The 12456-nt window shown below is 37.1% G+C and overlaps 1 protein-coding gene across 4 annotated transcripts; it reads right to left on the minus strand.

The window, feature by feature from the left end:
• Positions 1-1501: 1501 nt before the first annotated feature.
• Positions 1502-5277, minus strand: LOC132842686 (mucin-2-like). 4 transcript variants are annotated; one of them, XM_060865496.1, is made up of 7 exons: positions 5112-5276; positions 4244-4407; positions 3769-3842; positions 3027-3175; positions 2441-2942; positions 2297-2392; positions 1502-2260 (listed from the first exon to the last, which is right to left on the minus strand). In XM_060865496.1, the coding sequence occupies exons 1-7, from the start codon at positions 5173-5175 to the stop codon at positions 2200-2202; spliced, it is 1110 nt and encodes a 369-aa protein (XP_060721479.1). In that variant the 5' UTR covers positions 5176-5276; the 3' UTR covers positions 1502-2199. The 4 variants fall into 4 exon arrangements, with proteins under 4 accessions (XP_060721479.1, XP_060721477.1, XP_060721478.1 ...); XM_060865494.1 differs by having other exon boundaries at positions 2297-2942; positions 5112-5277; XM_060865495.1 differs by having other exon boundaries at positions 1502-2392.
• Positions 5278-12456: the final 7179 nt, after the last annotated feature.

The raw sequence follows: 12456 nt of genomic DNA on the forward strand, positions 1-12456 counted from the left end.
ACAATGTGATTAGTACATTTTTTGTACATTAAGTATAATCTGTATAAGTGACAGAAATCAGTATAAGTATAATCTGTGTAAGTGACAGAAATCAGTATAAGTATAATCTGTATAAGTGACAGAAATCAGTTGGAAACAATGTGATTAGTACATTTTTTGCTACATGTTTTACGACTCATGTTCTGTTTAAAAGTAATTGCCAGAATCTTACAGTTAAATTAAATAAGTCATGACGTGGACAGACAGATGTTTACCCGACAAACATTTTCGTATTAAAACACTATATTTTCCAAAACGCTTTACACAAAATTACCTATCCGCACTGAAACGTCTGAAACGCTCACATCCCTATACTGCATGCGTGAAAACACATAAATCTTTGGCCTGTGTCATTTCTGTCAGCCATTTATTTACTTCCTGTCTCTTTGATTTGATGCGGCAATGTTACTGTGTGTGAACGCTCCGTCCCCTTTTAAACAAAATGCGATTGGTAGGTTTTTAAACCGCTTTAACAGATCATCATCATCATCGTCATCACCATTGTCATCATCATCCTCCATCCTGTTTGTGTTGAGCTGAATTGGTCACATGACTGCTTCACATTACTAGAAAGACATCATTATTTTTTGGAAATCAATATGTCAAAAGCCCTTGAGCAAAAACCTATCCACTTATTTGCTCTGTTGTTTTAAATGAGATAAATGTAAGTTGCTAATAATAAGATAAGGGTGTCGGGGTGCCAACCATCTGATTGATGATTATATTTAACTATATTTTATATTCATATTTTATTTAAACATAAATCTGCAATATTGATAGAAATATATTTTAATATTTTACGTTTTAATTAGATTGTATTGGACTCTGCAATTTGTCTTAGACTAAGTATCATATAAATATACAATAAACACACATGCACACGCACACACACACACACACACACACACACACCTTGTAAGTGACGTTTTCAGGCTTTTTTTTTTATTTCATATGGTTTTCTTCAGTTTACAGCTGAGACAGTTTGGACAAATCCGAACACATTCCTCTAGAGACTCAATTATAATGACAGCAATGGTAAGAAAAAAGATACAGAAAAGAGAAAATATGACGTAAAACGTGTTTTAAACCATGGGCTCTTGAATGGTATAGGAAACATGAGAGCTATGATTCATGTTGAAAGCTTGTTAATGAGTAAGTCCTTTACATTTCATAAAATGTGTAGAAAATCTGTGTTAACTGTTATTCAGATAATTTCTGCTCTGTCTGGTGTTCTGTTCTGTCTGTGGAACGGAAATCGACTTATCAGACAGAATAAACAAACGACTCATGTTGTGTCTGTGAGTCTGATCTAAACTGAGTCAGGACTCTGTTGTTCTCTCAGTGTGTTTTAGTCGCGTGTTTTTCCCTCTGTTGATAATCTTACACTGAATTTTAGTGTTGAAGAGAAATCTGAGCTGCATTTTAGATGAACAAACACTTGGAGCATCTCAGAGAGCAGAAACGGGTTTGATATCAACATTTATTCTGAAGATACATTTTTGTGAAAAAATAAACACATGTCTATGAATATAACACCTCTAGTATTCTAGATGAAAACAGAAATAGTGATGAAACTCTACCAATTGTTAAAGTCCTGAGTTTCTACTTTTTTTTATGAGCTTCATGTTAACACCACTGTAGAGTGTGACGTGACTAAGACGTTCATCTTCAACAGGGACACAATAAAGCAGGAGACAATTCTAGTTTTTGTCCTTTTACCATGCTGGTTTCATCTGAACCTAGTGATATAATGTTAAATATCAGACTTTGTAAATGTGTAGTGTTTGAGTAGTGATACAACTAAAGGAGGTTGATGGGAATATATAAATGAGAGAGTAGAGACAACAGAAGAACATTTAATTCATTAATCTCTTTTCTTCCATGGTTTGTACTAATATGTAGATTATTACTATATTATTATAGATTTACTCCAGGTTGGCCATGAGGCTGGTGACACAGATGGAGTTTGAACACGGGGGCGTTTAAAATCACGGCATTATACTTCGATCAATCGTGTAATAGTTTCAGTGTTTAATGTTTCATTGTGAATTTGATATCAAATGATACGTCTTTTTTCTTTCTTCTTTTTTTAAACAATTTGATTAATGGGTTTAATAATGGTAGGGAATTTTTAGAATGGGTCCAACCTGTTTTAATAGACTACAAAATGGTTCGGGTGGTGGTTGGGGTTGTGGTTACTGTAGTTGGGGTGGTGGTTGGAGTGGTGGTTAGAATGGTGGTTCGGGTGGTGGTTGAGGTGGTGGTTAGAATGGTGGTTCGGGTGGTGGTTGGAGTGGTGGTTGGTGTAGTGGTTGAGGTGGTGGTTACTGTAGTTGGAATGGTGGTTGGTGTGGTGGTTGGAGTGGTGGTTGATGTAGTGGTTGGAGTGGTGGTTGGTGTAGTGGTTGGAGTGGTGGTTGATATAGTGATAAAACATGAAATATAGAAGTGAAGGGAAGGGGCTGAATAATAGGGGTCACAGGTGAACGCTTGAATGGTGGTAGGGGTGGTGGTTACTGTAGTTGGTGTAGTGGTTGGAGTGATGGTTGGAGTGGTGGTTGGTGTAGTGGTTGGAGTGGTGGTTGGTGTAGTGGTTGGAGTGGTGGTAGGTGTAGTGGTTGGAGTGGTGGTTGGTGTAGTGGTTGGAGTGGTGGTTGGTGTAGTGGTTGGAGTGGTGGTTGGTGTAGTGGTAAGACATGAAATATAGAAGTGAAGGGAAGGGGCTGAATAATAGGGGTCACAGGTGAACGCTTGAATGGTGGTAGGGGTGGTGGTTACTGTAGTTGGTGTAGTGGTTGGAGTTATGGTTGGAGTGGTGGTAGGGGTGGTTACTATAGTTGGTGGAGTGGTTGCGCTCAGAGTGTTGTTGACAGCCATTGGTGTAGGACTTGGTCCTGGTACGACTGTGAGAAAAGCACAGCATTGGTATTTTCATCATTTCATAAATTTCTTTTATTATTTGTACTGTATAGTCACATTTGTCTTACCCTCTATGAATTCAGGGTTGATCGCCAGACCGTTTATTTCATTTCTGCCATTGATGGCTTCCATAAACAGATATTTAACCACCATATCATTGATTTGGTTTGTGTAGAACACCAGGGTGGCATGAACAACCACAGATCCAGACATGTCACTAGACGTAAAGCCACAGAGAGGTAATCGTTATGCAGGGTTTTAATCTGGATAACTCGCTAAAGAATTTGGCAGTGGTTGATCTGGAACTCAACTACCTGATGCAGTGTAAAAACAGCTCATGAGTTCATCTGTGCTATATACAGATGGTAAAGCACCTAAATACAATGATATGACCAGTCTGTGTGATAACAGTTGGCCTGAGAATAGATCAGATAAAAAACACACTTATACAACCGTTCTGTTGCCGATTAAAAGGATTTCGTTCTGAAAGGATGAGGGTTGATATCATTTTAGAGTAGATGTTGTTACTGCATGCAAAGGCCAAGTGTTGTTTCAGGATGTAGATTAAGTTTACTGTTATAATAAGGATCAAGAAGTGAGGAATAATCTTTAATTAATAACTTAAACACTGTGTACACAAAGAGGTCTGATCGCTACGTTAGATCTCATGTTGGAAATGTTCTTGTTTGTCAGAAACGTTCACTCACATTCAGTGACCTTTTTATCCTGGAGTACAAGATACAGGCTTGTGTACTTATAAAATAAATGCTGTTGCTAGAGGAGGAAGTAGTCAGAGATTTAAAGTCCTACCTGAATTCCATGTCTGTTACACCTTGATAAAATGCACTTGTGTCACAAAAGGGGCAGCCGTAGACATCGTAGAGCTGGGAAGAAAGAACAAGTTCACAGTTAGAGATGCTTCAATCTGTTTAGATTTTTAAATATATATATAATTCTATATCAAGGTGGATTTCATGAACAAAATATGTCTCAATAACCCAGGTGACATTTCTAGCCTTTTTCATCACAGTTCTCACATTGTGTCAGTGGTGGATTTGTTTAACATTTTGCTCTCACTGAGTCATGAATCTGAACTTATGTACTGTATTTAGGATTTTGTATAATAGAATTTTATGCAAATTGGCAGAATGATCAGAAAACCTTTGCTGAATGTTTCCTTTACATTGTTGTCAAATTGTAGGCTGATTATAGCAAGAGACCAGTGACTGGAAATAAGTAATATAGAAATGTCCTAATGAAGACATTAAGAAGGTAAATCTCTCACCACACTGCTAACTTCCTCATACATGAATTTGTAGTCTAGATCATCAGGGTTGAGGAGGGAATCATTGAAGACACGGTTGGTGATGTCCATAGTGAGGACACACATGAACGGTGTGTCCGTGTTCGATGGTGTTAACTTCACCAAACTTGCACCTTCAGCAGAGCCTGTAGTGGGAAAAAAGAAAAACATACGTACATATCGCCTTTTATATATTTACTGTGACAGAACGATCTAAGGACAGTAACTTAGTATTTATTAAATAATACTGTTTTATTTATTCAGATATTAAGATTTCTACTTAAGAATGAAACCTGAGCAGTTACTAAACCTCGTTGCTAAAATGTTTAAATGCTTCAATACAGAAAATTCGAATAAATTACCAATTTTCATGTTTGTGTGTATAAATTGTTGGTATATATGAAATATTTACACTTTCTCAATTCAGATGTTTGTATTTAAAACAGTGTTTTCTAGAAAATCTATTAAAAAACTAAAATAATGTTTTAATTGCAGAAGGTTTCCGCAAAATTTTCATCTCTATTCAACAAAGCTGAGTTTTCAGAATAAATATTTTTTATTTCAAATTAGTATTTATTATTTCTTAATATTTTATTTATTTATTTGTTTGTTTGTTTGTTTGTTTGTTTGCTTTATTTTTTTTCATATTGCTGTACTCTACAGACAAATGTAAAACGTTTCACAACATTGAGGAATAACTTCATTTACTCCTAACTACAAGCATTATTATTAATAATTGTAATAATAAAGATATGAACTGACTGATATTGAGTGTTCTAATATTTCTTCAAACTACAGGATTAATAACTTAATGTAACAGCATGAGCTTCACCCTAACCAGATACCTTACCTGACATCACCAACACGGCGATGCAGAGAGCCGCCCAAGTGCACCGCATCACAGAGACCTCCATCTGGAAGAAACGCAGGAAAGCTAGTGTTGGATGTGGAGGTGAAATTTTCAGAGACGACAAAGCACGAAAGCTCAGCTTAATAAAAGTCAAAACGATCTGAATGTGAAGCAGCTGATATCCCTTATGAAGAGGGCGAGATCCGGAAAGAGGTGTGGCTAAACAATAAAAAACTTTTTTTTCTAAATGAACACTTATATAACATGCTCCTGGAACTGACTCATTTACTGGAATCATGGCTGGTTTGTTTCATATAAAACATTATCTACATCATCTTATGTCAATAATTTATTGGGCCTCAAATATTGGGTTTTATTGGTCATATTTCCAATTTTTAAACCAGATGATTAATTTTTAATTTTAAAGACGAAATCCTTTATCAGCAGAAAAACAATGAGCCTGAAAGATTGAATTAAACATCGAATGTAACTGTAACGATGTGTTTAGTAAATTTCGCTCCACTTTCTATTAGTTTAGGAGCTTATCTCCAACATCTATGGAGCACAAGGAATGCTATTAGTGCTGCAGTCAAGGTGAAAAGATAATGACAATGATACAGCACACATTTCAGTTATGAAGTGAACTGCACCTAAAAGTCCAAACATCTGATACTATCACAGTGACAGCTAAAGGCCTAGCGGTTTAAACTTAAAAGTTATCTGTGCAGTTCTTTCTAAATTTCTGAATTTCTAAATTTCCAACAGCGTTTTTAGACTGATAGTATTCTTATTCCGCGACCTATTGAAGCAGCATCCATGTATTTATTCATACAGTTTTTTCATACAGAGTTCACAACAATCATTTGATCTTATTTTACTTTACAGTAGATTTTTTAATCTTGTTTTTATTTAGTTGTATTTTATATTTCTAAATCCTCCTTTTTGACCCTATTCTGTAGGATTATATCTTTTATAAAACAGACTCTTGTAAATAGCAGCTCACTGCATGTGGTATCCTGTATGATTGTGTGTCATCAATAGAATTCAAATTTCATTATAAAAATTGTGACCATATACGCTTTTAAAAGCTGATGTCAAACGTACACACACACAAACACACTCACACACACACATATATCACACAAACACTCACACACAGACAAAAAGACGCAAACGTACACACACACACACACAAGCACACTCACACACACACATATATCACACAAACACCCACACGCAGACAAAAAGATGCAAATGTACACACACACAAACACACTCACACACAAACATATATCACACAAACACTCACACTCAGACAAAAAGACGCAAACGTACACACACACACACACACAAACACACACACACATATATCACACAAACACTCACACAGACAAAAAGAGGCAAACGTACACACACACAGACAAAAACACACACAAACAGACACAACATTTTCTAATATTTTAGACATCACTAGAAGGTTTGAAATGGGATTTGATAGTTTATTAGGATATAAATTAGTTTCTTAATGAGGGTTTTAATAAACATTGGTGGAAAGAGTACTGAAAATTTGTACTCAAGTAAAAGTGATGGTGTTAAAAAAGTACTTAAGTAAAAGTACAAATGACTCTTTATAAAAACTACTCAGAGAACAAGTAACTTTTTTGTATTGATGAGACTTACACACCGAGTATCCCGTTCGGAACCCCGTTTATTAACTGCTTACGGTGTTACACACAGTCACAACTTAACTGTATTGGTAGCGTTACACTGCCCTCTAGTGGTCATCATATACAATATACACATCTCTAAACATTTTTAGCTGGTGATATTTATTGAATTATCAGTAACTGCTGAATCAGACAAGATCCAGACAACAAAACACATTTTATAAAAGTTACTAAAAACACTTGAATCTTTTGTTTTTCGTTCAAATGCAAGGCTTTTCATTGGTCCGTTAAGATGAGATATAGTGATGTGTCGTTCACGAACCATGACTCGAGAATAACGAGTCGACTCGGGGAGTGATTCATTCATTTTGTGTTGATTTCTTCACCTTTCGAGTGGTTTGTTCATCACGTGACAGCACCATAGGCTAAGGCAATGGAGTCTGAGCCGGAAACATTTTAATTCCATTCTTCTTAAGTAAACGAAATGACTCGAAAAAAGATTTTTTTATTTTGCTGAACGAGATTCAATGAACCGAATTGGTAAAATGATCCGAACTTCCCATCACTAATGAGATATTTTTATTGACTACCGAAATGCAGAATTGTGATTTTTAAATTAATGAAGTAAATTACTTACCTGAATATGTACTTAAGTACAAGTCATAGACTTGAAAATATACTCTTAAAAGTACAAATACCAAAAAAATGTACTTAATTACAGTAACGTGAGTAGTTAATAACTGTTAATAACTGCTAACTTGAAGGATTTAGGTTTGATGTTTGTAACAAATAAAGGGCTACAGATGTCTTTTGTGTTTTATTGTTTGTTTGAGCATCTTCAAATCTCAGCAGCTTCATTATCCGAATCAGATCTCTGGCTCCTCGGCCACGTGACCTCATCAAGCAAGAATAAATTTCTCTAAGGTCAATAATGTTTAAGGAACTAGTTTTAAGGCTCCATAAACACACAGGGTCACTTTAGTGTGTGTAGCTGCTCTGCCGACTGTCATGTTTTTGAACCAGAGAACTTGGAGGAAACCCATACAAACACTGTGGAGAACGTGCACAGGAACTCAGCAAGGTCAAAAAGTAAGCAGAGGTCATGAGTGATACGAGTCAGATTGGTGACATGTGATGCAGCAGACGTGTCCTTTTTTAAACATATTAAACTTACTGTTTTTACCCCACACCAATAAATAAATCTCACGTGTGTTCTGACTCTCACACTTGTTCTACTGTGTGAGTCTTTGATCAGTTTACTGTTACAAACATGATCTGTATTTATATCTATATGTATTTACTCAGTTATGTTAAATACTGTTCATCAGTTATTACATAGTTCATAACTGAGGTTTTAATGATGTTCAGTTATTAATTTCTAATTCTATTTTATTGAGCTGGAATTTTAGAGCTGATTATTTTACAGCACTTTTACTGCTGCTGTGTGTCTTTTACACCAACATTTATTTACTGTGATTAAAAACTCAGACCATTTGTGCAACATTTGGAAGATGTATTTTTATACATTTTTATTAGCATTCATTAAAGCAATGATCAGACGCTCTTTAAGTCTTCGCTTTAACTCATCCTTCTTGTCCAGCCATTCCTGATCTTCTGCTCTGCTAGTTGCTCTTTTGTTTTAGACAGAGTAATAATCAGCTGCTTCCTTCCCACAATCTTCCCATTCATCTCCCTGATAGCTGTGTAGGCTTCATCTTTAGAGGAATATGTGATGAATCCATATCCTTTTAACATCAAAAACTGTACAAGGAGATACAGAAAGCAAACAATGAGCATTACACACACTAAAATATATATAAAACAGAACAGCTATGCTGTGTTAGTATCAGGGAACTGTGATTGAACCCCCTATAGTCCATATATACATCTTATCTATCTATACTGATCAAATTTCAGAGAGCAGCTATACAAAATACAGTGTATGGAAAAAAACACATGTCTCCTAAAAGAGAGAGTAAGGGGAAGTGAACACAGTGTATTGGGAAAGGAAGAAACTGGAGGGATTAGTAGTTCACCTTTGCTCTGCTGATATTCCCAAACTTGAGGAACTCCTTGTAGAGGGGATACTCGTCAACATTAGAGTCCAAACCCCTAATGAACAGCTCAACTCCCTGCAGAACAGAGGGCAAAGTTCAGTTAACATCCAGTGTGTTAAATAAATCAATCAGTGAAACAGAAAAATAAACAGAAAATCACAAAGCAGCATGTAAAAGTGAGTACAGTGTGTCTCTAGCTTCATGATAATCAGATCACATTAGCGGCACGTCCCCATGTCCATATACGGACACAAAGGCACGTCCTCTCAGGTCTGTGATGTACAGACAGACTTTAATGCTGTACCTTTGGGTTTGGTGTGCTGTAGGAAGTCTTCTGTTTCCAAACATCCACTGCCTCCTCCCTCTGCTCTATCTTTTTCTTTTTAGCCAAGTCCTCAACTTTTTCTTTCATTTCTATGACCTCTTCAATCTTGTCCTTCTTCTTAATAACTTTCCCCCTCTTTTTCTCGACCAGTTTAAGACTCTCCTTCTCCTCGCTGACATCCTGCTCCTTAAGCTTCTGTGCCTCCTCCAGCTCAGCAACCAGTGAGTCCATAATTTCTCCCCATGTCAGTTTTGGAGGAGACGGTGAAGAGTCGATGGACGCAGCATTATTGGTCTGCACAGGAGGCAGATCCGAGGCCAGGTGAGGTTCAGGCTCAGGTGGAGACAAAGTCTCAAACTGACCCACAGGGTTGGGTTGTGACAAAGTCTCAGGAGGAGACACAGACTCGGGTTGAGACAAATTCTCAAGTGGAGAGAAATGGTCGGGTTGAGACATGGTCTCAGGTGGAAGTTCAGGCTCCAGTTGAGGCAAAGTCTCGAGTGGAGACACCGACATTGCGGGAGACACAGGTTCAGTTGGACATGCAGATTGAGACACAGATTCAGGCATAAATACAGGAGACAGAGTCTCAGGTGGAGACACAGGCTCCAGTTTTTCTTCTTCAACACTCTCCACAGTTGGGGGTTTGGGGTAGACGTCGAGTGGCAGGACGTGGTAGTACTCTTCACAGTCCACGGGCTTGTACACAGGGTAGTACACAGGGTAGTACACGTGGTCATACACGGTGTCATACATAGGGTCGTACACGGTGTCGTAGACGGGGTCATACACAGTGTTGTAGACGGGGTCGTACACGTTGTCGTACATGGGGTAATACACGGGGTCGTACACAGGCTCGTAGACAGGGTCATACATGGGGTTGTCCACAGTGTCGTAGACGGTGTCGTACACGGGTTCGTAAACGGGGTCGTACACGGGGTTGTCCACAGTGTCGTACACGGGGTCGTAGACGGGGTCGATGTTGACTTGGACGTGTACAGAGTCAGGTGTAGTGGCAGGCACATACACTGTTTCTTCAGGTTGGAACTGAAAGAAGAAACAGAGTTGGCTTTTAGAGAAACTGATAGTTTCAGAAAAACAAAAAGAAATGAACAGGTTCATACTGAGGCTTACTGATGAAAATAATGACATTTCTCATGAGAAACAGACCTGGATCTATTACTTATTATACTGTATCTTCCACTTCTGTGTTAAATCATCATGTCTAAGACTTTACTGCTCCCTAAGACAATAAGCTACTTGTCTTACTATTTATTATCAAATGAATATAAATGTAAGTGAATATTAAACTATACAAACTTAATATTAAACTAGACAGTATGAATGCTTAAATAAAATGGATCCTGATGATCAAATTAAACTTTTTCTATTCAATTCACATTTATTTGTATAGCGCTTTAACAATTGACATTGTCTCAAAGCAGCTTTACAGAACATAAACATAAAACAAAAGGTTAATATAAAGATTAATATAATACAAAAATACAAGATTAAAATTAGATATATTTAAATGTAAATATTTCTTTAAAATTTACTAATCAACAAAGTCATAATCAGGAAACTTACCATTTTCCAAACTTGATGGTGTGATGTGCCTCGTTTGAAAAGTCAAATTTGTGCAAATGAAAGTTTGCTGTGTAAAAAGTGTGGTGTGTGTTGTGTAAAAAGTGTGGTGTGTGTTGTGTAAAAAGTGTGGTGTGTGTTGTGTAAAAAGTGTGTTGTGTGTTGTATGAAAAGTGTGGTGTGTGTTGTGTAAAAAGTGTGGTGTGTGTTGTGTAAAAAGTTTGGTGTGTGTTGTATGAAAATAATAACGTATGCTGTGTAAATCGTGAATAGTATAAGTGTCTCTAAATAGTCGCTCGCTCGATGAAGTTCGCTCACTGTGTTTAAATTTGATTGTCAACAATTTAAATGTAAACGGTGATGATGTCATTGTGTTCCGGATCATCTATGACATCACAGGACTCATCCTACAGCATCCTTCAGTGTTATACACTACACTACTAACATATGTAACCATATGTTTACCTTTAAAACCACAACACAACATGACAATCATTTTATTCTATTCAACACGTCCTGACTAGTATTTTAAGATATGAGCGGCTCAGCCCCAAGAGGCCTCGCTCTAATGTTTGTGCTAAAATATATTCACACTGGTATCTTCATGCTTTAATCACAGTCTATATATCTGTGTAAATCTCAGGATCATCTGATTTCTAAGAACAACAATGTGAATCTATCAAATGAAGTGAAGTTATTAGGTTTCTTTCCTCCTCATTCTGCTTTTTTATTCTTTGTCATATTGACATTACTACAGTCAGCTATCAGGACAGGAAAGATCAGCTCAGCCACCACTTTCACTCCAACACTTTCACAACAATCACTTGATCTTATTTTACTTTAAAATAAATTTTTTAATCTATTCTACTTTGTTTTTATTTTGTTGTATTTTATATTTCTAAATCCCCCTATTTGACCCTATTCTGTAGGATTATATCTTTTATAAAACAGACTCTTACACACTTTAAAACAGACTCTCTCACACACACACACACCCATACATATACACATAAACACACACACGCGCACGCATGCGCATGCACACACATACACACAAACACACACACACACACACATACATATACACATAAACACACACACATACACACACATACTGTACATACACGCACACACACGCACGCATGCACATGCAGACAAAACACACACACACAGGCTGTACCCTGATGAGCCATAATATTAAAACAAGGGCAGAATTGCCAGAATCTCCAAAACAGCAGCAGGTCTTGTGGGATGTTCCCACCATGGGAATGGTTCAGGAATGGCTTGTGCATTTGTACAGTGTGTAGTCTACAGTACATACCGGTGTGTAATACAGACACGTACATTTTCCTCCAGGCACACACATATTGCTCCAGACACAACACCAAGACAACCTACAAACACGAAGCAGCACCTTGTGCCAAACCTCCATTGATATCACATACAGCTGCTTTAATCGCTAATATGTTAACATGCTAACGTGTTTACAAACTGTTATTCTAACTGCGGCAAATCGGTATAAGATGCAAGTAAGGATTTTTCTCTGCGTTAGCTAACCTGAAGTGGTTTCTGAATCCTTGTCAGCGAACGCGGGATAAAAACGGACCCAAACGCAGGACAGCTTAACAAAAACAGGGTTTAATAAACAAAAGAAACACGAAACAGGACAAGGGCAACAACAGACATGAAGACAATAACAGGAGACAATAGAC

This window comes from Tachysurus vachellii, chromosome 3 (assembly GCF_030014155.1).
Source record: "Tachysurus vachellii isolate PV-2020 chromosome 3, HZAU_Pvac_v1, whole genome shotgun sequence".
NCBI lineage: Eukaryota > Metazoa > Chordata > Actinopteri > Siluriformes > Bagridae > Tachysurus > Tachysurus vachellii.